Source organism: Camponotus floridanus, unplaced genomic scaffold (assembly GCF_003227725.1).
Source record: "Camponotus floridanus strain SB8 unplaced genomic scaffold, Cflo_v7.5 scaffold15, whole genome shotgun sequence".
Taxonomy (NCBI): domain Eukaryota; kingdom Metazoa; phylum Arthropoda; class Insecta; order Hymenoptera; family Formicidae; genus Camponotus; species Camponotus floridanus.
In genome coordinates, this window is record NW_020229270.1 from 1,132,506 (window position 1) to 1,158,984 (window position 26,479).

At 39.1% G+C, this 26,479-nt stretch overlaps 2 protein-coding genes across 2 annotated transcripts; one reads left to right on the forward strand and one right to left on the reverse strand.

Moving 5' to 3' along the window:
• Positions 1-4,590: 4,590 nt before the first annotated feature.
• Positions 4,591-11,364, reverse strand: LOC105254864 (large proline-rich protein BAG6). Its single transcript, XM_011263805.3, has 20 exons — positions 11,302-11,364; positions 10,892-11,012; positions 10,595-10,804; positions 10,320-10,515; positions 10,129-10,241; positions 9,859-10,048; positions 9,646-9,769; positions 9,363-9,563; positions 9,067-9,274; positions 8,838-8,966; positions 8,541-8,754; positions 8,135-8,412; positions 7,896-8,045; positions 7,648-7,720; positions 7,444-7,570; positions 7,047-7,353; positions 6,849-6,982; positions 6,538-6,753; positions 6,337-6,453; positions 4,591-6,213 (listed from the first exon to the last, which is right to left on the reverse strand). Exons 1-20 carry the CDS (start codon positions 11,362-11,364, stop codon positions 5,800-5,802), a joined length of 3,585 nt encoding a protein of 1,194 aa, XP_011262107.1. The 3' UTR covers positions 4,591-5,799.
• Positions 11,365-14,953: 3,589 nt separating this feature from the next.
• LOC105254862 (protein artichoke) lies at positions 14,954-26,010 on the forward strand. The gene is made up of 10 exons (XM_011263803.3): positions 14,954-15,116; positions 15,622-15,796; positions 16,794-18,515; positions 20,263-20,431; positions 20,887-21,020; positions 21,447-21,708; positions 22,265-22,531; positions 22,635-22,877; positions 23,019-23,220; positions 24,928-26,010. The coding sequence occupies exons 3-10, from the start codon at positions 18,106-18,108 to the stop codon at positions 25,173-25,175; spliced, it is 1,935 nt and encodes a 644-aa protein (XP_011262105.1). The 5' UTR covers positions 14,954-15,116; positions 15,622-15,796; positions 16,794-18,105; the 3' UTR covers positions 25,176-26,010.
• Positions 26,011-26,479: the final 469 nt, after the last annotated feature.

Genomic DNA, 26,479 nt, shown 5'->3' on the forward strand with positions numbered 1-26,479 from the left:
AAATTTTCGAGACGGGACAATACAAAAAAAACCTAGAATACACGTTAGAATTCTATACATTATTAAAATCTAGGCTTTAGGAAGATGAAATAAAAACTAATACATTTAACATCATGGAAAAAAAGAGAGAGAGAGACTTCTGTAGTGCGAAACTATTAAGAAAGAGATTACGATATGCGCATGATAATTGTTCATGCACAAAAAAGCCGTGAAAAGAGTCAGGAATTAGGTTAACCAAATGTGTAAAGTAGTGGTAAAAAGTATCAACCATTTACCTTTCTTAACGTCGACTGCAAGATTTATCATTCTCGCGTTTCTAGTGAAAGTTCTGTATATTTTAAATATATCTATTATTAACGCAGTCAAAACGTCTGAAAGATAATATGCCGTTCCTTCGCCATCCCGCGAATATTAACAGCGTTTCGCTCGGAACGACGAGACTTCAAGAATCGTATGACTTAAAAAGATAACGCGTATGCGCGGAGAGCAACATAAGTGGCAGATAATGCTCATATCTCGCCAACTCTCGACAGCGGGTCCAGATCCGCCTCGGCGCAAGCTTACCAATCTTTATTTATCGTTAGCGTTATCTCGTAAAAGCATATTGCGCAACAAGCGGACAATATTAAGTATAATATTTTGTACAAACGGATCGAAAGATCCGGCGATATACTATTCTCGATATAATACGTACGTGCTCGAAATATGTTCAGTCTTGACCGGATTATTTTTATAGCGATAAGGACGCATCTCTCTCTTTCTCTGTCTCTCTCGATTATTCTTATCGATCTTATGGATTTTTTTATCGGTCATGTTCACGTTCACTTTCGGACTTTAGTACCAATCATACATATTGTTATCGTATCGAGACATTTTCGTTACAAGTATCACGATACTAGCTTTCGATACTTTAACGAAAATTATCGTCAATTAGCCGCATCGTTATCATTTGACAACAAAAAGAGAGAGATTCTTACGGTTTCTTTATCTTAAAATCAACCGCACCCGAGTTGAAGTAAACCTAAATATATTTTGCGCAACATGCGTATGTGTAATGATAATATTAAAAAGACATTTTGCAAAAATATTTCGTCACCCGTGCGCAAATTCGGTTCGAATGATGATGCGCTTGTCCGCTTTCGCTGACGCACGATTCGCTCCGGAAAATATTTCGAGCTGAAAAACTTTGTCGCTCGTCGACGAACCGGATACGTGCGGCCGCGCGACTGCCGTGCAGTTGACTCGTCGAAAAACGTGTTAATTGGCATTATTCTTGCCAAGCGTGCTTGTAACGATTGCCGATTGGCTCGGTCGTAAATCGGCGCGCGATACACGAGCCGTCGCGACGCATACGCGACGCGAGATATGCAGCTCGTCGAGCGCGTTCTCTCGACGATATTTCCGGTTTGTCCGCTTTTTTCAAACGCTCTCGTTTCCGAAATTATTTTCCCTACTCGAATCGCACGAGCGAGCTTTCGCCGATCGATGGGGCTTTCTTTCTCTCGTCTCGAGTTTCCCGCACCGAATTTACTTTATTTATTATCTCCAAATGTACGCGCGCATGAATAAGAACGCATTTACTCGACTCTCTCTCTGCAAACTTTTCGGTCAATTTTAATCCTTGTAGCTCATACATTTTTCTTTGCTCCGTTTCTTATCGCAGTTTTAGCTGTCTCGAAGTGTTAAAAGTGTTTAAAAAAAATGTACATATTTTCTTTCCATTTGTAGAAATGATGATGTACAACAAAAGTTGGTGAATCTTAAATTAATTTCTTTTATTGATTAAGGCCCTCCGAATATTCTATCGTTAAAATATCGAATGATAGAGTCAAAATATGTGACCTTTAAGGATTTTTCTTCCAGCCAGTTGTCGCCGATTCGAATCGTCCGAACCTCGTCGAGATGTCTGCGGCGAAATAAATAAGAATTTTAGAAAAATGACGGAAGCGTGCGTGTACGCATTTGCGAAACACGGAGGACGGCGAGAGAGAAAAGCGCAAGGAAGAAATCGCATTATGTTCGGCGTAGACGTGACGCGAGAAAAGCTCTCGAGCTCTTTCTCCCTCGAGCTTCGTCGACTCGAATCGACGCCGACGGCGACAACAGACGGCAATGAGAGAGACTCGGACTGTTAAAAAAAAAAAAGAAAAAAAAGAAAAAATCCTCTCGGAAAGCTCCGCTCCGAACCATCTCTCCGCGCGTGATTACGCGCGCGTATACACCATCGATGCTCGCGTGTGTAGGTTGGCGCGCGAAAAAAAGGTCCGTAAGCATTTTCTCGCTCGGGAGAAGGGGGGACGAGAGGGTGACTCGTTATTAGCGCCGGAGCGTCGTTATACGTAAAAAACGTACGTGACTTATTTCGCGCCCCCTTACCGTTAACATTCGTCGCGGCGAGGTATCGGCGGCGGGAAAGCTACCGGAGAGAGAATGCGCGAGGAAAACACGACCGGTTGCTTTTCATCCGTCAAATCCATCCGAGCGACGGGCTGCGGAAAGAGCCCCCGGGTGTAGAGATCGAAGCTGGGGAACGAGAGCGAGACGATAAGGTGGTGGTGGTCGTCGTCGTCGTCCTCGTCGTCGCTGTGTTGTGGTGGAATGGAGGGCGGTAGAGAGGAGAAGTAGCTTGGTGGTACGCGGCGCGAAATGCTCTTCGCTGATTTCCTTCTCTAAATATGGCCGCCTTCGTGTACGCTTTCTCTCTCTCTCTCTCTCTCTTTCTCTCTTCGTGTACCGATGCGACGCCGTAACCGGCCCTGCTTGCCCGAGGTTCTACTTGATTGCCAAGGCGTCTTAACCTCGGCCTCGTAGCAGCGCGGCAGCGGCAGCAGCGACGACGATGACGATGCTAGCAACGACGCGGCGACCGAGTCCGCGCGGACTGAGAGCCGAGACTCGCGAGATGCGCCTATAAGAGCCGCGCTCGGCGCCACGCGGCCAACCTGCGTGCATAAAAATGTACGGCGACGCCCTGAACCGAATAAAGAGGCGTCGTCGAGTGGCGAAAAAGACCAATACGGCCGAAAGAACGCCGTTCGTCCACCAATCCGGTTCCCTCTCGCGCCGCTTGACAGCCGGCCGTCAAGTCCGCGCGGACTTGGTATACTCTACCCTACCTTTATTATGCCTTTCTACGCGCTCTTCCCCGCGACGACCGCGGCGTGTACGTATGTGTGGACGTGGTATACGTGGTATACGCGCGGTATACGCGGTCGAGGATATACTCTACAGAGAAAGAGAGGAAAGAGGGAGCGAGAAGGCGAGCTACATTCCCGTTGGTCTCTTCTGTTCGAAGCGCGGAAAGAGAGCCGCGACGAGAGAACGTCGCGTCGTCTTCGTCGTCAACGTGCGGCGAGCACGAAAAAAAACGCCCTCGAAGAAGAGGCTAGAAGACTACGAACATCGTCGCCGCCGCCACCGTGTTCCTTGTCCACCAATTAATACCGACGCCTCTCCTTTCCAAATCGCTTCTCGTAATAGTACGATGTCGTATCCCGATAGGAGGGGAAGGAAGAAGGGCGGCCGACGCGACCAGTCGGAAGAACATTCGGTTAAGCATGTAACAATCGCCTTCTCCTCTTTTTTCCTCCGCGATCAGAAAAAAAAATTCTATATGTATATTACGTCATATTATGTCGTATGTACATATTCGTAATTCGCGGGAGGAGGAATCTGCGAGCCGCGGGAGCCCGCAAACAATCGAACGGCAAAAAAAAATCGCTTTACGCTATGTATGTATTTGGATAAGTCTCGCGTCCAATCGCTCAGTCATAATATCGCCGGCGATTAAAGATTGCTTACCTTAGGTATCTATCTATCATTTACCTACCGCATACACGACTTGTGAAACTTTGGAATCCGATATCTCGATGATTCTCAGAGTCCGAGTGACCGCGATAAAGTTATTTCTCGCGGAAATTAAATTACCCGGCGTTGTTTTCATCGCCGCTCGTAAACATTTCGATTATCGGTGAGAAATTTTTCAAATCCAGATTGCGCGAAACGGGAGAAGAAAATTTTTCCTCATTAGTCCGAGAGATATTCAACATCGAATTTATAAGCGTTTGAGTGATGTTCCGACGATGAAGCAAACAAGTTAAAAATCGCGAATCGCCTCCCTTTCCGCATATATTTCATTACGGCCTCTCCCTCATCTTGATAATTGTACGATTCGCTCCCATACTCGGCGCGCGATTATGAAAATTTAATCAGTTGTATCAAGTTCGCGCGGAGGAGGTGGACCGAATGGAATAGTCCGATTTCTCGTGATAGTCAGCCATGCGTATAATTGACGGCACTCTTTCATATTACAGATGTTACATGTCATATTACCACATAACAGTATATACGATATATTCTATAGCTATAATTGGCGTCGATAATTTGATAAATTAACGATAAGAGGAAAAAAGAATAAATGAAAAGTAAATTAACTATTGTATAATGCAGAAAAAACAATTTTAATTTTTTTCCCCTTTGATGTGAAATTTGCATATTTAATGTTATTAAATTATAATTATTGTGTAATTGTTTATCGATAATTTATTATTTTATAACATTGTCTTCGAAAGGAAGTCTGACGTTTATTTTAAATATCGAATTATGCTCATCCTTATTGCCGCAATAAGAGCTGTAATAATTTCTAACAATAGTCTCATATGTGAATGACTGTCAAAAGATCATTTGACAATTTTTGTTATATATAAAGAATCGAAGGAACAAAGTAACGCGGAGGAAAAGGGATACACAATTTTATTATTTTCTTTTTTTCTCCGTACAATTGTTTGGTTATTAGAACGGTTAAACTTATTTCACGTACAATATGTTATCATTGTATAATCACGCATTGTACACATCGATTTATTTTTATCGTGCAAATAAACGTATAATACGCGCGTCGTAGAAAGATTCTGGATCCGAAAATATCTTCGATTCATCGTGTTTATATCGAAAATTATCTACACGAAACAACTGATAAGATTATGACTTACAATGCATTGCTTTCAAAAGCAATGTCGCATTATCATATTCATCATTGTCGTGATAATCAAAAAAATGAAACGAAATCGATCTATTTTTATTACAATTGTCTCGGATTTATCAAGTTTATTCTTTCGGAATGACCAATTTAGTGAGAAAAAGATAATGAGAAATCGAGATTTGCGAGTGGAAAAGACAACGGAGAATTAACTAGCGTATGTAAATTCATAAATAGAGATGTACAGTTAACAATTTTTACATCTATGTATATACAGGGTGTATATTCCTTTATGGAATTAATGTTGGCTTTTCCTTCGCAAAGATTTGACGAAGAGTTTGATTTGAGGAGAACACCCTATAAATGTTACTTTATTTATCAATTACAAACTTAAGCCGAAGAATAATAATGATAATTCTATTAAAGCAGAAACATTGATATGGGCATATAGATAATAGGTAGGTAGGTAGATAGGTAAATAGGTACATTTGCACCGTACTGATCAGCCATTTTAGATTCGTCGGAGATATTTATTCGGGAGAGAATCGATAATTTTCTCTTTACTATATTTTAGAATAGTAATTGAGAATCGATAATTTTTTTCTTTATTATATTCTAGAATAGAGGAGAGATAATTTTCTCTTTACTATATTTTAGAATAATAATTACAACTAGAATGTTTTCACAAAGACGAATGTTGCGTACCGATTTTTCTCAAAGAGATAGTCGCTTATTCGTTGTCGAATTTTAAACTAATATATCTCTTTCAGTTCTGTAATCCATAAATCAAAGTACGATGTGTTATATCTTTCCGTTAGCTATTATTTCGGCGGGCGTTCCTGCTCTGCGAAATACTTAGTCGCATTCGGGAAGCGCAACGGGTCCGGAAAATCATATCGACACGGATTCAAACAATCCCTAATTGCCTGACCAAACGCACGTCGTACGGCAGGATCCGCCGCGACAGCCACGGCGGCACCCTCGACTTCCTCGACACCGGCGCGACTGACTCCCTCTCTGACCAACCGTTCCATAGACGCCGCTATCGTTGAGTGATGATTCGGTGTCGGGCTAACTAATAATCGCGGTTTTTGTTGTTCAATAAGCTTGCGACGCTTACTCGGCAATCCGCCCAGATATGCGTCGCTAAACGTTGTTACGTCTCCGTTTGGCGTTCCACTTTGTAATTGTCGACGTTGTCTCACGCCATCGCGAGCAATAATTGGCACCCAATCCTGCGAAAAAGAATATTGTTAATGGCAATATTATATATAAACGTATATAAAGAATTATAATCAAATCAATTCTTTTTTATAAAAAATATTTGCGAATTTTTCTTATTTTCTTATTCGACATACCGAAGGTAAAACCTCGTGCCCGGGGAATGTTTCTGGAATTTCTTCTCGATCCTCAGGAATCGAGCTTTCGAGCGTTGGTTGTTGATTGTTGCTTTCCAGAGTTTCCGTTTCCATTGGCTATATGATTATGTAATTATATGATTATGTAATTACATTATACAATGACAAGAAGTGACAGTGCAAATGAAATGAACAGGTTACCTCATCTTCCGATTGTACTTGTGTGGATTGGCGAGAAGCTGAAGATACTGAAGATTGCTGGGACGATGCATCCTTATATATCAAAAGTGGTATGATTTCTGAATCCAATGCCAGTGGCCATGGAGGCATATGTAGAAAGTAAGTACAAAGATGAGCGATAACTATAAGCTGTAACCACTGAAGAAGAGCGGATCTATTACCGTCCATCACGTCGTTCTAGTAACACAAAACAATTAAATTACGTTAATACGACAAATAATAATAAACATTTACATTTTTATATTTAGCTATAAAAAAGGAGCAAAACTAACCACAAAACGTGTCATAATTGGCCTCAATTCAATTTGACCGCCGCGCAGTGAATATCGCAGCACCGTGAAGAATTGGTTGCGCAGATTAATTAGGATGTTTAGCGTTTCCTGTCCGAATCTTGCATCATCAACTTCTGTAAATTCAACGCATTTGAGATTTATTGATTTTATGATATATGTTGCAATTAAAATACTAACCGTTATTAAATAAGATCTTCAGTATATCCCTTGCATGGCGAGAGATCAATGATTCGGTAGTTGCGCATATGTCAACGCGAGAACCGCTCCTGCTGCCTGCGTGTTCCTCGAACGCCAAAAGATATCGAATATGAGGCCGCAGTTGAGAAAGTAAACGTTCGATTGTTTGTTCTTGAAGAACATCTGATGATGAAGCATCGGAAAACGTGTACTGTAGGAGCTCCTGCAACGGTCTTCGATAACTAGCGATAGGTTCCCATTGACCAAGACGTAGTCTGCTCAACTCATCCAGAGTCATAGTATGTGCCTACATGTAATTTTTTTTTTTAATCAAAACGATTCATTTTATATTGTATGTAGACTCGTGCCCGTATATATAATTTAGTGGCAAAATTACCAGTAATGCGAATAGATCGATGAGGAAGTTATCTTCTCTGCCAGATTCGTGTGACGTGAGAAGATCCATAGATAGACCTATAGCCTCGAATAAGTCGGATAAAGTGATAACATCACTTCCGTTCAAACTGATTATCAAAAGAATTATACGATTAGCAATATATAATCAACGATTCTTTCTTTAATTTATTGACATTATATTTACCTGTCACTCACGAATCCTGCGTGCATATTGCTACTGAGTATCTGCGTTATGTTAACAAGATTTTCTACCAAAGCTGCAACATAATCAATGTCGACATTGAAATAAGTATCTCATTTGTCACTCTCACTCTCTCTCTCTCTCTCTCTCTCTCTCTCTCTCTCTCTCTCTCTCTCTCTCTCTCTCTCTCTCTCTCTCTCTCTCTCTCTCTCTCTCTCTCTCGATATTAGATTCATTTTTAAAGAAATTACCATTACTATTGATGTTAGGTGGTTGACCTACTGCTGACTGATCTAATATTTGCAATAAGTTTGCAAAAGGATTATTGAAAGCCCTTTCAGCATTTGTCGCCGATGTTGTGTTTGTTGAAGGGACAGTAGTAGTTGTAGTTGAAGTTGTTGCTATAAAATATTTTTCAAATTTGTGTAGAAAAACGTATCTTCTCTTAATTATAAGTTTATATGAAAAAGAAATTTCTATTCGCCTTTACCGGTTTGATTCGTTTGATTCTGAGCGTCCGCCGTGGCTGTTGATGTTGTGCGTGTCGTTTGCGATGAGGTTGTCACGCCAGTCGTAGTAGTACTAGATGTGGTACTTGTTGGAGTGCGATATATATGATGCGAATTGCACGGAAGGTAGGGATCGAAATCAAGACCTAGTCCAATACTCATACCGAGACCAACGGGATGAGCGTGATGATGGAACACGTGCGGCCGCGACGTACTTCGAGTCTGAGTGGCGGTTGTAGGATGAGTACCAGTGTTGCTCCTGTAATATTTATATAATTTATGCCGTATCTGTGTGTGTTGAATATTTATTTTTTTAATACTGTTCTCTTGTATGAGATGATTTTATATAAAGTATTACGATATAATATATTATAGATGTTATTATACCGTGCTTGAGTGCTTTGTCCGGTATTCGCGTTTCCACTATCCATCGATGTGGAAACACTTTGTTGCGCTCCTACAGTAGTGACGGGTGGATTTCTTGAGCTCATAGTCGTAGTAGTGATACCACTATGCACCATATGTCCGGCAACAGCTTGCATAAAGTTTCGCATAAAATACGGCGGTGGGCCTGTGCCAAATGGAAATACATTTGTCCTACCTGTAATAATAAGAAACGTACAACGGCGCAAAGTTATTCTTTTCGCAGATGGAATATATTAACATATCATGCAATTAACTTACGGGTGTTATCATTGTTGTTGTTTTCATTGCCCGCCGCGTTTTGTTCATTGCCAGATCCTCCATCTATATTACTCTCGGAATTAACTTCCATCAGCACTTCGACATGATTCGGTAAATTGAATACTGTATCTGGAAATAAACGCATATTCTGACATGTTTGTCTAACATTTTTTAGAATCATATTAAAATAAACATAATAAATAAATAAAATATTCATATTAAAATGTACCGAAAGGCGATTGGCTTTGCTCTTGTTGCGGTCGTTCTCCTTGCGATTGCGTATTATCGGATTCTCGTTCCTGACTGCCTTCCTCTGTATTAATGTGTGATGTCGCTGATTCCGCGTTATTCGATTGCGCCTGCTGATTACCGGACTCGATCGACTCGTCGTTACTGTTATTATTATTAGCACTGCGACCGTTCAAACTGATGTGAGCCTGTAGAAGGTAAAAAAAATGATAAGTTGTAATAGTATTATTTATGTCGATATTTCTATGGTTATTTATTTTTCATTAATATGCTCACTTCTACTTGTATTGGTATACTGGGCTGTAAGATGGCCGAATGTTGTACTATTATTGGTCGACAACGCAAATTTCGACGTGGCGGTTGACTCATATCGATAATAATGTCGCTTAGCGCGTGACAAGCATGAGACATAAAATGCAGAATTTCGCTGACTCCGTCCACTATCCTTTGACTTTCTTCCACAGTGTTTGGCCCGGGCTAAACAATAATTAGATTATCTTTATAAGAGCGAAATTTCAGTCTATTTGTCTGATGATCGATATGGTTTTCATCAACTTACCCCAGGCGGCAATAAAGGATCGAGACGCGTGAGCATGCAATAACGTTCAAAATACGGTCTTAATCGATCTTGAGTGTTAATCAGTCTCTGCAATAATTCTGCCATTTGTGGAAGTCGTGGAAGGCTGAGAAAAAATAATTAACAGTAAAATATATATCTAGTCGCATTAATTAATATTTCATTAACATGAAATGTTTAAATTGAGATACATACTCTTGCTGTTGAACACGTCTGTTTTGTCCAGCATTGTTCGATGTGGCTCCCGTGTCTGTAGTCGCTTGTGCTTGCTGTTGTTGTTGCTGCTGTTGTTGTGTTTGTGGTTGCGACTGTGATTGTTGTGCATCACTTTGATTTTCATTTGTATCGCTTGTAGATCTCGTACTTCCACTATTATAATTGCTTCCTATGCATTATTGAACAGTTAATGCAACATATAAAATCATAAATATCTCTGAATTAAATTGAACTTTTAAATATACCAACCTCTGAACAATGTGACAGCGCGCGCACCAGCAGAGGATAATGCGGCCGTAATGGCGGCTGCGGCTGCTTCCGCGAGTCTAGCACCACTATCGTCTCTCAAGACATCATTGTTCCTGCAGAAATTATTAAAAATTACAAACTGTTACATTATGTAAAGGAATCTATCTAACAATCTATAAATATATTCTCACTCATTTTGTTCTACTTCTGGTTCTTGCGATTGTTGCTGTTGCTGTGTTGTTGATTGATTAAGTTCCGACGGAGTAGGATGCAGAGGAGGAGAACTGGGATCATCTAATCGATCAATCAGCTCACCTATATGATCAAGCATGCGACCTGCATGATTCAATCTACTACCGGATAAGCTGTTGCTCAACTGTGGTATCCCTGAGGAACAATTAAATAGTGCGTGCGTTAGCGAAACTGATCAATAAACGACAGCACTTAGTAAAAATTAAAATGCTACCATGTCCCTCTACAATCTCTGCTGGAACTGACATGGCACCCAGATACATTGCATTCCCATGTATCTGAGCGCGTGTAACGCGGTAGTGCGATCTCTGTGAATTCTGCCAGCCTTGTCTATTTTGCCCCTGCGTTTGCCCACCATCATTTCCGTGTTGACCTGGCTGAGGTGGCGCACGTTGAACCAAGTGTATGACTTTTCCATTGACATCTGAAGAATCATGTTATATATAAAAAATATATCACATTATTCTTGTAACAAGTTATTTATTGCATATAAGTAAATATGTATATTTACCATAATCATTTAACTTCTTGTCATCTTGAAGCACTCGTCCACAATAAATCAACCTTTGCGAATCAGCTGATACCGCAACAGATTCTGCTATATGTTCTTTAAAGCCACGGACCGTGATTTGCTTTAAGGAGAATTGCAAAAAAATATATAATTAAACATACAAGAATTAAATAAAAATTCATGGGAAATAATGCAAGCGGAATAAGCTATTGTACATTTTTTTAATATGATCAGATTTTTTAAATATAATTTTGTGGTTTTTAAAATATATTTTATTTTAAATAAGATTTTTTCAATATATTTATATTGAAATATGATTTTTTTCCTATCTATCAGGAGATTGGTACGAATTATAGCGGACAAAGAATAAACAGTGGCATTTGTCTATCCGGGACACGCGCGATACTTACGTCGTCCTCGATGGAGAAGACGTGATTTTGCGAATCCAAGGTCTTGACTGTTAAGTCGATCATCGTCGTTGGCGTGTCGCGTCACGATGTGATGGAAACTTCGAGATTTCTAAGAAACGTTGTAAGTATAACAGCGAATTGAAATACGCAGAGACCACACAAGGTATACGATACGAGCGAATGAACGGCTCCTTTTTCGACCCCACTAATTGGAACACGCTCGTGAGTAGCTTCGATTTACACGGTTCGATCGTGGGATGAAAATGAAGAGATGAAAATGCAAAATTGCAAATCACACGATATCGATCCGCGACTCGCTCACCACATTGTTCGCTTGCCTCGTTCACTTTTTTCTCATTGCTCTCATAACGTCGTACGTATGTAATGATGTCGTCCAACGATGGGAGGAACGGGAGGAGGGCAGGATTACACGTTATTTTACCCAGAATGCGCTTTATCAACGATGCAGCGAGTGCTGACAACACGCGACAGCAATAATCCCCAAGTCGGAAGTGAACGTTGATCGTGTTACCGTCTATCGATACCGTATCATATCATCGCGGTGTAAGATTGAGTAAAGAGATGACACCACGACATTCGAAAATGAAGTTAGCTCTATCTGAAGTTGAATAGATAAGCTTCTAGGTTAAAACAGGTTAAAAGTTCATCTCTTTTCGCGCGTAAGTGTATTTATTTATTGTACGTTCAATGAAAAAAAAAACGCAGAAGTGTTTAGTTTTTTGAAAAATCTGAAAATGAGCATATTCAAGGCATCAGCATATTTATCAAGGACTTTAAGTTTTGCAGAGACAAGCAAATTTGAAATGATATTTTGCTCAAATTGTTTTATTATATTTGTCTAGTCAAGTCGATATTATATTTGTTGTACAAACACAATTTTTAAGTGTATTGATTGTAAAATAGAAAATTTCTCGAGTCTCTAAAAATTTTTAATTTTTTAGTTAATCAATACGCTTAAAAAATTTGTCGTAGCGATTAGTATATCAGTCTTGGTTGCTATCAAGCACGATATATTTGCGGATTATAGATCTTATGAAAAAATTTCTTACAATACAATTGAGGATTTTCGACGTATCTACTAATTTAAACTCTCATTCTTTTTTTATTTAACTTCCTTAGGAAAAATAGGTACGTGTTGAAAATTTAAAAAACATTTTTTATTACACAACGCAAATGTACACATGTAAGCTGATAAAACTAGGTTAACTTATTTTTCTTCTTAGAAAAAATCAAATTAATTATTTAATTTTTAAAAAGATGATTTTGTTACCGTTTATATAGATATTTAATTTTTTCTGCACGAAAAAATATGCTGTTTTATACACGCAACAAAAACATTTTGCGATGCGCTTTTACGACAATTGCATTTGCATTCCATTCGAGGGAATGTATGCACATCGGTGAAAAGGGAAGAAATCGCATGTGCACAGTGTATTCACAAAAGAATGTTAATGATGTTTTGATATCGTATGCAGGAAGTGAGGATACATACACGTCCTACATGTATCTCGTGATGGAGGCCTGTCCGGGGCACCCGGCGCCCCGACGCGACGATGGACCGCGAAGCACGACGCCCCCCTCCCTTCGCCTACCCCCGGTTACCACGACAGTCGAAGCAACTCCGCTGTCTGTCCAGAAAGAAGACCCAATAAGAGCGATAAAAGTGAAAAATTCGGCCCGGATTTGGCCGTGGCCGCGGTGGAAAGGCACGAGATGGGGAGCCGATTTTAAATCCCACCGTAAACACACTCGTCACAGAGGCTCTCAACATTGTCGAAGCACCTTGACCGGATGGTTATCCCGATGGCAAGTATTCACATATTCTTAAAGACGAAATTCTTTAATCACAGCATGCGTGAAATTGATACAGATGACACTAAAAAATCTTTTGTCTTATATAAAGTTTGTGATATTGTAAAGAATCAAAATGTGTTTAGACAAATTCTTTCTACTTCTCAATATTGTTTCTGGTATATCTATTCGATAATTGTTAGTCCAAACTTCAATTGTTCTGCAAATAACAAGGATGAATGGTTTGAAATAGAGAAGAAGAATCTCTACAACATTCATCGTAATACAACGTTTCATCGTAGTCCAATTTAGAAGCAGAAAAAAGTTGGCTAAACGACACGGTGACGAGACGGCTTTAAATGACGCCCATCTAGATTTAGATCATCAGTATGTGTTTAACTTAATCTTCTCCCATACAGCTTCTTTTTTACCCCTTTCGGTCAACGCGTGGCGTCGTGTAAACATAATGAGTCAGAGAGAAAAAAAGACCAGATGCTAAAGGCGTGAAAAAGTGAAGACAAACATCTTTCTTATAGGATACAATTTAGACACAATTTAGACTGCAGCTCTTGAAAAATTAGTGCTATAAGTATTCTTTCGATAAAAATATATATAGAAAGGAAAAAAAATAGAAGCCGTAATTTAAATTCTTGTCAATTTTTAAAAAAGCTTACTTATTGTTAAAATAAAACTACAGTTAAAATAAAAATTACAGTTAAAATAAAAAATAATGTGTAACAGGCGAATAATTGCATGCGAGAATTATGCAAATGTAATATAAATAAATAGAACAAATAGGAAAGGAAACAAAATAATACTAAATGTTGTACACACAAATTTAGTTGTTTATTCCTTGCAATTGCACTACTGTACTCATTTAAAATTATTTAAAAAAAACAGAAGTAGAAAGAATGCGATCGAAAGGAACGGATATGTAGATCAACTTGTCGTCATGCAAAGAACAGTTTATTAATCGAGAACATACGAAATAAAATCTAATAGCGGATAAATTGTGAGTAAAAGCTCATATTCACACTTATGTCAAATCTTAATGTCTACGCCAGGCGATTATCTCCTGATATCTCAATACAGCATGTAAAGTGCCTATCGTATATATACTTGAACGCGATACTCGTTCTGCTGCTTTTCTTACTCTGTCTCTACTCTCCAGCTGCTCCTTTCCTCCCACGTTTCTCGATAAGAAAAGAAAAAAATTTGCATGCATACCTTAAAGCTGTATAATATACAAATGTAGATAAAGTGCCGAAGATTTATCTATATCGATGTTTATTGTGAGAGAAAAAGAGAGAATTTACTATCACTTATAAATTCTTCTTACATGTGTAGGCAAATGTAAAAAAGATAATTATATAAATGTTATCTTCAAATTTATGATATCAAATTAATTTATGATATTATATTAAATTGATAAGTTGATTTAATTGAATGAAACTTAGCTAGCTAACTAGTAAATAGCTTGTGAGAATTTTATGTCATAAAATTGATATTAATAATCTAATAATAAAAAAGAAAAATATTAAAATAAAATTTAAAAGAATAAAAAACAATGATTATAATTGATTGATATATTCTATATTTCGCGGCAGACAATAAAAAAATTTTACACTACATAAAAAAATTTTATTAATTGCTGAGAAAGATTTGCTTGAAATATAAAGATTATTACTTTCATTTAATTTACATGAAATTATTTTCTAATTTAAATATATCGTTTTCTTTTTATTTTTTTATGTAAAATCGTTAAACTTTTCACTTACGAGATATATACTACAGAGTATCTTTTAAAATAATATCGAAATATTTTACAGGGCTGTAAAAGGAGATCCTAATAATCATTTTGAGGGAATACGAGTTATCTCAGAAGCTGCCACATATCTGGATATTACCTTGGAACGCGCCTCATGCACGCTCATCGTATATTTTAAACGTGAGGCGGACACACGAATTGAAAGATCGGTTGCAATTTAGTATTTTGAACTCCGGTAAGGTCATTAAACAGAGAGAGAGGGAGAGAGAGAAAAAGAGAAAGAGTCTGTGAGAGAGGCGAGAGCGCGCGACGCGGCGGCCGACGCGGCGGCCGCGTGTGCGTTGGCGCCAGGCCGCATTCTCGCATTCGTTAAACCGAGGGGCACGGAGTTAGGTCCCTCCGTCTTGTACCTCGTGCCTCGTGCCCTGCCCTGTCCTGCCTTGCCTTGTCTTGCCTGTTGGCCTGGCCTTTCTCGCTTGTATTGTGTCCTCCTCCCTTGCTCCCGTATTACTCTTTGCCCGCAACGATAATAAGAGCGGTAACGGACAGCAACGAGACAAAGAGAAAATCCCTTCTCTCTCTCTTTCTCCCTCTCTCTTTTATATCGTTGTTTTTGAAACGGATAACAAAATAAATAAATAAATGAAGGTATATAAAAATTGTGAGAATCTTTCTCTTTCTCTTTCTTTTTCTCTTTTCGCTCGAGAAGTCTGTGAAAAATTAGCTGTTTTTGTCCACAGTTTGATGACCTTTACGCGACGGAGAGATTAGGCGAATTATAGGCGTCAGAGCAGAGATGGATGCCATGGGAGCCAATGTAGAATAGCTTAAAGAGGATATAAGGCGAGTCGAGGTGGCGCCAAGCTCAAGAATTTGTATGGCATACCTCACTGGCGAGTTACGGCATATAAATGGGTACGTAAATCATGCGCGTAAACAGCCACGTTATATAGATAGAGGCGTTTACTCGGATGACAAGCGACCCGTGAAGCGCCGCCGCCGCCGCATCGGCGAACTCATTAAGTAATCGATATTATTTTATGATGAACAGAGAAACCCTTGATAGAACACTTACGATCTCGGTACGGACACGCGTACTCTCGAGATCGCTCTTCTTACGACGCAAAGTTAGGATTTATCTCTCCAATTTGTAATGAGCGAAAGAGCGCAACATTTTTCTTGCGACCCTTTACATTCCATATAAAAAGCCCCGTTGTAATTTCGATCGATTATTATCTCGATTGCTGTATTTCAAAATAATTTCCGTGCTTATTTGTGACGATTAAAACGGATCCCTGACCGAGACGAGATAAATTTTTTCATATCAAGAATTTAACATGACATTACATATACCGGTTTCGGATCCCGAATAACGAAAAGAGAACGAAAGAAAGGTGTCGCGACAAAAGCTACCGGGCTACCTGAGGTACCCGGTGTTATAAATTGCTCGTTGAAATTCATTCGAGCGCAGAAGATAAGACATTCGGTCGAAGTCTCCTTTATCCAGCCTCTAATAATTATTTATCGTCGATGATGAATCGGTTGAACCTAAATCCAACAAGATAACAGTCAATTTTTCGATTGATTCCATTGAATTGACATTCCAGAAAAATTTCCATATCTTTCTTTCATGCCTGAGAAGATTCAATTTACGCGATTTATCAGCTCTCCAGCAAATATAACGAGAAAACAAAATTATCTAAATAACATGATGTATTTTTTGAAGTTCCAGTAGTAATTTTTTGATATAGAAGTCATTTTTTGTGTCAATTGTAATAAAAAATAATTGAAAGAAATTTGAGGCAAAAGTAAAACAAGTCTATAATTTGTATTTTGATTATTCTCTTCCGCTTTGAATCCTTCAATTATAAAATTATAAAATAATTTTCTGATTTTTAATTTCTTTGTACAGGGTATATTTGGACCAACGTATGATGGATTCGTCTTTTGCAACGGAGAGAGCGAGTGAAAAAAAGAGAGAGAGCACGAGAGAATTATCTATCTATAATATTTTCTTTCATGTCGTGCACCGTGCGAAGCACTTAAGCAAAAGGTCAAAAGTTATGAGTAATCGGTTCGTTTATCGGTGCAAACATATGCCTGCAGCGTGTGTGTACAGTGCGATAGACGACGAGAAGGAAAGGTTGATGAATCCTCCGTCGACGAAAACTTCGTATCCATCGCGGTACATGAGTGAAAATGAAAGATATCCCTTCTCTTGACGAACAAAACTTCCGGAATAATGGGACAAATATAAAAAGAGATAGAAGTGTCGCGTGTCTAACGGGGACTGGATTTAAGTAAGTGCGGTAGCCGCAGCGAGGGAGTGTGAGAGTCAGGAACGTGCCGTGGGGCATGATAAAGGAGAGAACGACAGGGAGCAACGAGGCGAACAACAACGGGGAAGGAGGAATGAGAATACGCGTAGTACGGGGTGTAGTGGTGAGAGCTCAGAGGGAGAGCAACAGAGAGCCGGACCAGGCCGAGCTGGGCTGTTCACTCATTCGCGAGCGGCCGGTAGAAAAAGAAGATGAGCTCGTCGGTATACGTACGCACGTAACGTACGACGGAGGGAGTAGTAAGAAGAGTGAAGAAGAGCTCTCCGGAGGGAGACCCTCGCGCGGCGCCACGGTGGGTGCCGACGCGACGACTATAAGTAAGTCTCGCGCGGCGCGTCGCGGCTTAATGCTGCCGTTGCCGCGTCCGTGGCGCCAGGAGGAAGGTCCATTGGCGACGACGATAAGCTTCCTTTTCCCGGCCGGTCCTCGAAGACAACGAAGAAGAGAGAAAGAGGAAGGTGCGGTGAATTTATATTCCATAGAATGATGTGAACACAGCCACAGTGCAGATAACACGTGGCTGTCATTCGCTGCTGCTGCAACTACTGTGTCGATTCCTCCTGCCAGTGTTGATCAGTGTTGATCGGCAGTGTGGCAGTGTCCAAACGCGGGATAATATCGCGGACAATTGCCAGTTTTCTGCGTTATACGAAATTGTATCAACGTTCGTGTCTTTTAATGACAAACAATTATACGATTATTATTGAAAAACTCATAAATATCGCGCGTATTGAGTGGCGCGAAGGAGGACGCTCTCTCTCTTGAAAGTGATCGCGCAGAAGTGGTGCGCGCGGTCACCAAGTTTCACGAATCTCACGGTCACGATATTTTTATCGCTATTTTCTCCAATCGCCCTGTAATTACACATTGTAATTAACCGGCAGCATGTCCGGCATTCTCTTAACGTTGATGAGTCTCACGGTCAGCGCGAACCTCCATTGCGCTGTGCGCCGTGAGATCAACCCGTGCACCTGCCGACAGGAAGAGTTCCCCAGTTCCGTTAACACCCAGGCACAAACTGCAGCGGCAACTGTAGTCGCATCTACCGGCGGTAGCGTCAATGCGAATAATAATGCCGGGGGTGGCACTCATCATATTGGGGAACGTATCGAGGTAACGTGCGAGAAGATGAAGTCGTTCGATCAGCTGGCTGAAGCGTTGAGCGGCAAGTTCACCCCCGAACAACAGATCACTCTGCGAGTGTCACACTCGAATCTGCGCGACATATCGCACCATGACTTCAAGCAGCTGCGTATGTCCATCACCCGACTCGAGCTGAATCATGATCATCTGGGGTGAGTGCGATATATTGCGTGTCACTGATCTCGCGTGACGAAATGATCTTCGTCTGCTTCTGGAAAAATCGCGCGACGCGGATTTTGAATGATAAACTTGATAAGAGTGCTTGTCAAAGTCGATGAAAACGAAGAGAATTATAGAGGCTACGATAACTGATACTGCTTATCAGTCACGGTTACTACACGACGTACACAATTGCGTGCGCATAGAGATAAGTACGATAGTTCTGATCGTCTATTCCTCGAAACATTATCTAAGCAGCTTATCCTCCCTCATCAACATTCTTTTATCGACGTAATGTTTTATTATTTCTATTTTTCTGAACGTTAACAATTTTTAGGATTTTACTTGATTGATTATTTAATACTAGTTATAGAATTTTTGAAAAAGAAAGTTTGATGGAATTAATTACTAAATAGATTTATATAAAAATTTCGCAGAATCACAGGGATCGATTGAAAAATGCCGATGGTACAAAACAGAGTAAATCGCAAACGACAGCGAAATGACAGAGTCCTGCGGTACACATCTGTCATTCTCGTGCTCTCCGTTTATAAGTGTGCCACACTTACGATATAACCGGCCAGTATCTTTGCAAAAGGTCATCGTCTGCTATTGCGGACATTGAATGGAGACATTTGTGTATGTATAACAAAGAAGCGATCTTAATGCTCGCAACGAGCATTTGTGAAGACGTTCACGGCGCCATTGCGTTTGAATCGACGCTTGAACTTTCTTCGAAACGTACTGGAAAAACAATCATATATTCGATAAAGTCATCCTTGAAATCTTATTATTGATCATCGAGCTTAATGTTAATCCGATCGTTTTATATTGTTTAAATAATAATAATTTAAATAATAGTTAAATTGTAATTAGATTCCCGCATAAAATGATACATATGTGCGACAGCGATTTCGTATCTGGATATCGTATCTCTCATAAGAATTTTTTTTATTCTGTCTGATATTATTAAACAACAAGCGATTCGCGAATGAAATTTTAATAATCGCATCTCATGACGCGATGACGTCGTTAAACAATGTCGCATACATAACGGAAGGAGAGGATATCGTTACATAATAATTCTGTCATAGAGATGACGAACGAACGCGATACGCGTCTCGATATTTTGACGAGTTCGTTCTCGGTCAATTGTAAGTTTTCGCCTCTGTATCATTATTTTTCATCGAAATCACGCGTGCGATGACTGTATCATTTTTTTACGAGTGACACAAAGGACGAGTCACCGGTCTTCCTTGATGATCTTGTCGTGCATATCCCGCTCGACGAGGTGAAGAACAAACGACGGTCCTTGAAAACTGTATGTCTTTCTTTAGAAACACCAAGAAGTATCCTCGCGAAACAGGAGAAACGGGACGTAAGAATGAAGTTTTAATCATGCCTGACCTCTTCGCGCGCGAGTTATCAAGTGTTGTTTATCGTCGTGGAATAATTAAATAACGAATCGCAGTGTACGAGCCGATACTAAGTGTATAATCGAATACGATAACGTCTGGTGCGTCGTCACTTTTTCAGGATTTCTATTAGATCGACTCGCTCGAATCATATATTACTATATAAACAAATGATAAGTGGTGTAGTAATAGAGAAAAAAAATATATGAAATGTACTACTGCTCAATAACATTTAAAAAAGAAAAAATTCGCGAGCACTCGTTATTGCATAACGCTTGTATCGTTTCCTTAAAGTCAAGGAACATGCGTGTGATACTATTTGCAGGGTCTTGGACGGCGATGTTTTTGCCGGTCTGGGTCGGACGCAGTACTTGAGTCTCGCGGACAACGAAGTACCATCGATACCGAGGCACATCCTGTCGCATCTCTCGCTGCTGAGGACTCTGGATCTTAGTAGGAATCGGATAAGCCGTATCGATTCGGATGACTTTAAGGTGAGTATATTAGTGAGGATTAGATTAGATTTAGTTTATGCGGTCGTTTATACATATATCTATAGAACTCACGTGTGCGAGATGAAAAAGAGATCGGAAAACGAAATCGCAAACTCATCAATGCGATAGAATATAAGACACGATGATTGCACGTGACCAATGCATAAAAAGTTAATTGATTGTTGTGATTATTAAACTTGATTATCATTTTCGAGCCGATCAGAAAGAGAATTTCGCGTTTTTTAGTTTGCAACGAATAATAAAATTTGTGTATTAACTTTCCGTATTATTATAATTATGAAGACAATTGAAACTAGATTTTAAGAATAATTCTTCTAGAAAATGCATTATTAGAAAAAGGGAGAATAAAATTGTAAGATTCGATAGAAGAGAGAAGAAACTTCATTCATATATTTTATAAAGGTTGCAATTTTGTGCTATTCTTTCTGTTCTAGTATAATCCGACGCTTCAACACTTGGCCATGGCCGGAAATGCAATCTCCGAGATGACCCCGGGTTCGCTGCCGCCTCTAGTCAAGCACTTGCACGTCGGCAGAAATCATCTGAACAGTCTGAATCATACTCTAAGGTACGATCGACTCGTACTTTTTCGGTAGGTAAGAAAGAAGAATATTATGAATGCCACGAAAGTACAATTCAGTCTTTTATCAAGAATGATAAGAAATTAATGAGAGCTGCAATATATGGTTCAAATATAATTTCCATTCATTTATGATCTTTGAAAGTTGCGTTTGCATCAGAAGCTACTGCAGCGTCTTGTTCCCATCCTGTTTACTATCATTTAATCATATTAAGTCTCTTATCTTATTCATTTTGTTTATTATCAAGCTGACAAGCGCGAATTGCTGATTAAAGAAAATTCCGTGCATGGACTATTGATCAGTGACGACCTTTAAAATCATGTGAATGTTTGATGATTCACAGCACGTCGAATATGTAAAACAGGATTTCTTGGACGATTTAGCCATATGTGTCCCATTTGTTTGCTTCGCAGGGATCTAAATCAACTCGAGTGGTTGCTCATTAATTCTAACGAGCTCACGTCTCTCGATGGCGAGCTACCGTCGTCCGGCCACAATCTTAAGATGCTTTACGCCGCGGATAATAGATTGACACATCTGCCGGCCGAATTCCGATACCTCCATCGTCTGGAGACTCTCTTTCTCCAACACAACAAGATCCGAAATCTTGACGGCACTCTGCAGAAGGCCAGACGTTTGAAGTTCCTAGAACTCTCGTACAACGAGTTACAAGAGGTATTTGATCATACATTTATGTCACATGAAATTCTTCTTGAATTTCATCTTGAATCATATATAATCTGTTATAGCGCACGAACGAGTGTTTTAAAATATTTAAGTAATATTTTCACATACACATGGAACAAAATTTAATTTTTTTTTAAATTACCGAAAATTGGCGTTTTTTGTAGATAAATAAATTTTTTTTTGTAAAAAAAGATTTTAGGAAAAAATAAAAATATGAATCTGCGGAATTGCGGCTCGCATGTGCGCTCAATATTACGTTTCAACGCGGCGGAGATGTCGAGATGTTCGTTCGTGCTAAAGCGCGCCATTGAGTCAATTACGTATACGTAACGTAATTATTGCTGTCTTCCGCCTAGTGGAAAGATTTCAAGCCATCTTCAAAAGAATCGAATGAACAAATAGACAACAACTTTTTTATTCGATTGTGACGCATTCAATTAGATCGAACTCGATACTCGAATTGCAAACGAATTGATTAATTACACGAAAATTACATTATGGAAACTATAATAGAGACCAAAGAAATGTTTGATTTGTGCTTTAGTTGAACGAGAACGATTTCATAGAAGCCGAGATGCTGGAGGATCTCGAGCTCGGGCACAACTCTCTCAAATCCCTGGGTGGTGCGGATGGCGACGGAAATGGTAGTAGCGCCCTTTATCCTCTTAGATCGTTAAAATGCTTGAATTTGACACACAACGAGCTTCGCGAATTCTCCCTGGCTTCCTTGCGCGGTTTGCGCGAGCTCAGACTACTCGATCTGTCGAGCAATCGCATCGCCAGATTGCACAGAGGAAGACTCTCCTCCGAGGTAAATACTTATCAATGTCATCGTAAACGTATAAAGTATGTTATCGACATTGACCGAGTTGATCCAATGAGAAACGATTAAAAACAATTAACGATGTTTATAGAATCTAGTGGAGGAGGATGAAGAGATCGCTGGTGGCAATATTCAGGATTTGCGTCTTCAGCATAACGAGTTGCGCCGCCTGGACAGCTCCTTGTTCCTAGGCATGAAGGAACTGCAAAGGCTCAATCTCAGTCACAATGCGTTGGGTCCCACAATCGGGCCGCGCAATCTACGTGGTCTCGATGGGCTTCGCGTGCTCGATATCTCGCACAATCAACTCACTACTCTTGAAGATACATCAGATGTAAACAAAAAAAAATGATATTGATTTCTTCTTTTCTATCTTTCTTTTTCTCTTTCTTTCTCTATTTTGCTTCTTTCTTTTTGTCGGTCAATATTCGATATCATACAATTAAAAGGTACTGATATGATGATTATTATTTAGACATGGCTGCCGTCCTTGGAGGAATTGAATGCATCACATAATCGTCTAGTCACACTGTCCGGCCGAGATTTTCGCGGTTTTCCGGTGCTCTGTTGGGCCGACGTCAGCATGAATCAAATACGTACTCTTATGCCAGAGCTAGTAGCTAATACGCGATGCACGATTCACGGGGTACCCGATGTGCTACGTATATATCTTCAAGGTGAGTTTATATTAAACTCTGTCTCTCTCTCTAAGCGTCTCTCTTCGCCTCCTTTCAGTATCACATTTAACGCTTTCATTACACAAATCCCTATATTCATGAGCATAATATATTATTTATAACAGCGTTATATAATAGTGTAGAGAATGTTAAAGGTAAAGTTAAACAACATCGTGTTGTGTTTAAAATTTCTTACATTCATTTAAAAAAACTGCTTCTCTTTTCAAAATATTTATTTTATTAAAATCGATAGTAGCTGGCAGATTTAATTTTGATAGTGATATTGATGAGCAAAAGAAGAAAAAAAAATATGCAATGTTGTATGTCATATTTGTCTGGTATAAGAGAGATTTATCACAGACGAATAGTAATTGAATTAACCGTAAGTAAACGAGACTCTGATTTCTATAGAGAAATCTCCGTTCAGAGATAGCTACATTAATATTATATTGTAGCAAATTCTAATGTCTCAAACAAATAGCTAATTTTTGAACTCATGCAATTATTTGTATAAATTTTCAATATTCCATGTTACACAAACACAACATATACACATCCATACATATATATATATATATATATATATATATATATATATATATGTATATGTATGGATACATATATATATATATATATATATATATATATATAGATAGATAGATAGATAGATAGATTAGATAGATAGATAGATTTAAAAAGAAATTTTTTTTAGTCATAAATTTTATTAAATTTCAACAATTGCAATTTGTTTGCTAAGAGAACAATGTTTTATTTGTTTATTTGTTTTTTCACAATTTTTCCTGCTCAATATTACTTACTAATAGTGTACAATTAAATTTAATTAGATTGCTAGGCATTAATAGACATTAATTGAAGAAACCAGCAGAATATGTGACGCATACGATAATAATTAATAAATATCTTGTAAAATCTAAGATCAAGCAAACAGAAGAAGAATGAGGAAAGAAAAAAGAGAGAATGAGAAAGAAAGGAAGGGACAGAAGAGAGTGGCGTGAAGTGAGTGAACAGAAAATAAATTACTGATAATGGCCTGGCTTCGTTTGACTCCTGAGGCATATATTATTTGTTACAACAGTTACATTTCTTGCGATAACCCCCGCTGCGGCGCCATCTCGAATTATTTATTGTATACCGGCGCCTGCTCGTGTTATTGTTAATATATCGTTTCTTTTTGCCACCATGCTATCGTGTCCAATCCCAATTATCTCTAGTCTGGTCTTAGTTTTCATTAAACACTTTCTTTTTCCTTTTCATAAGTTTGCATTGAGAAAATTATAGAAATATGTAGTGGAAAAATTGCCAAAATTGTTGATTCATATTTCGCCGTTGTCTTTTTCTCTCTCTTTCTCTTTTCTGTTAATGAATAATACTACGACTGGGCTAATCTTATTATCACAGCTGGCGCCACTTCGTCAATAATCAGGCGTCTTTATGCGATAATTTTTTTTTTAATTACGTTAATTTATGATCAAAATAATGGCTCTTGAATTTAAGGGAGAGTAATGCAAGATACAGTAACGTATACAAGAGTCAGATACAAGAAATGAAAAATCAAATGTATCGTATTACAGACATGTCTCACATCTATAGATTTCTCATTTCTTGTATCTTATTGTTCCATTTCACACGTGTGTGTGCTTTTTATCTCACTCTCTTTCATACACAAACATACTTTGTTGTTCGCAGATAATCCCGTGCTGTGCGACGCCGGTCTAGCCGATTTGACCGTCGCGCTTGAGGTAAATCATGCTAAAGTTTACGGGGTCGGAAGTGATTGCCCATCCACGACGACATTGGCACCGCCGATGGCGATCGAATTGACGTCGGCACTGCCATCGGAACCGCTGCCGCTGTTACTGGGCCGCGTTGAGCTTGCAGCTGCTGCGGCGGCTGCCTCCGGCGGCAACGTATCCTTCGCTGCCACCCTTGAATAAGAAGGCTGCATCGCCGCATGGTGGAAAATAATACTCGCGCGAGCATCCATATCCAGCATGGTGAGAAGGGAAGAGAGAGAAAAAGATAAAGGAAAGGGAAGGGATGAAAGGAGAAGGATCAGCATAGAGAAAATATTGCGCGATATCAGAAAAAATTGCGCGACAATTCGTTGGACGTTCGTTGGAGAAAGGAAGAAGAAAGACTACCAAAGTAGATGAGCAGAATTCGATCATCGAAAACGGATATGCCGTCTTTAGATATCCACAGTAGTGCAGTAAATGTAGTGGATTCAACGATATTTCAAGCGCTCTCTGTAACTTTCGTTTTCTCTGCGATTTTGAGGGCACAATGTGTTGTGTATCTATCTACGTATGCGTGTGTATAGATGGAGATGTTGCGATTGACGATTTTTTATACAATCGCCGAAGGAAACATCTTTTCTAATCATCATCAATTCCGAGATAGATTCATACAGCTCCGATACGCTTAAGACAATCTTGGATGTTTAATAATATCAGTTGGATATCGAGACAATAATGTGAGAATCATGTTGTCGGAGTATAATTCCGAAATGATACGGAAAAATTAAAAATATAACGGAAGTTGCCGTCGTTATATAAAAGTCGAATGAACATGGAATTGTACGATTGCGTACAAAAGAATCGTTACTTTTCCATTCCGCAATAGATGGAATTCTTACATTGTAAATAGTTTGTAACAGCGAAAGTTCCATTCGCGTATAACAATAAGTCATCTTTAATTTAGCATTCCTTTTTGTCGAAGTTGAGTATGAAATATATAGAGAATGGCTAATAACATTCGTATATGAACGAAGCAGCGTTTCTCATTCACGAATTCTACTTTTGGCATCAATTTGCGATACATTTCCACAGCCTTAGAGCGGTTTATTTTGAATTTAGAACATAAAACATTTTTGACAAATTCACGTTTATATGTTTGATATAACATAGTTGAACATTATTTCAAAAAAAGAATATCTCAAATATCCGTGTATCCGAGTATCTTGCACGTGATGGAGATACGCTAATCATTGCTTTCAAATACTAGGTTTAGATTTTCACATTCACATAGCAGAATCAACGATCCGAGTGGAGGAAAACAGCCGCAGCTTCTACAACGTAATAAACAAGACTTCGGTCTTCAATCGAATTTCTCGATGATCATGTGCATGCGAATGAATTCTCGACAGGTCAATGGAGCAAATGAAATCTGTTAACTGTCCCACCGACATGAGCAGATTGGCAGTGGGCGATCAATTGACTCTTTCGTTAATTCGTGCCAA

Bases quoted from the DNA above. Each gene is read 5' to 3' on its own strand.
- LOC105254864 (XM_011263805.3), bottom strand. From the start codon at position 11,364: ATGATCGACTTAACAGTCAAGACCTTGGATTCGCAAAATCACGTCTTC. The intron at 8,413-8,540 runs GTATAATAACAT...TAAATATTACAG, and splicing joins GGACAAAGCACTCAAGCACG to GAGCAACACTGGTACTCATC. The intron at 6,454-6,537 runs GTAACCTGTTCA...ATAATCATATAG, and splicing joins AAGTACAATCGGAAGATGAG to CCAATGGAAACGGAAACTCT.
- LOC105254862 (XM_011263803.3), top strand. From the start codon at position 18,106: ATGTCCGGCATTCTCTTAACGTTGATGAGTCTCACGGTCAGCGCGAAC. The intron at 22,532-22,634 runs GTAAATACTTAT...CGATGTTTATAG, and splicing joins GAGGAAGACTCTCCTCCGAG to AATCTAGTGGAGGAGGATGA. The intron at 23,221-24,927 runs GTGAGTTTATAT...TGTTGTTCGCAG, and splicing joins GCTACGTATATATCTTCAAG to ATAATCCCGTGCTGTGCGAC.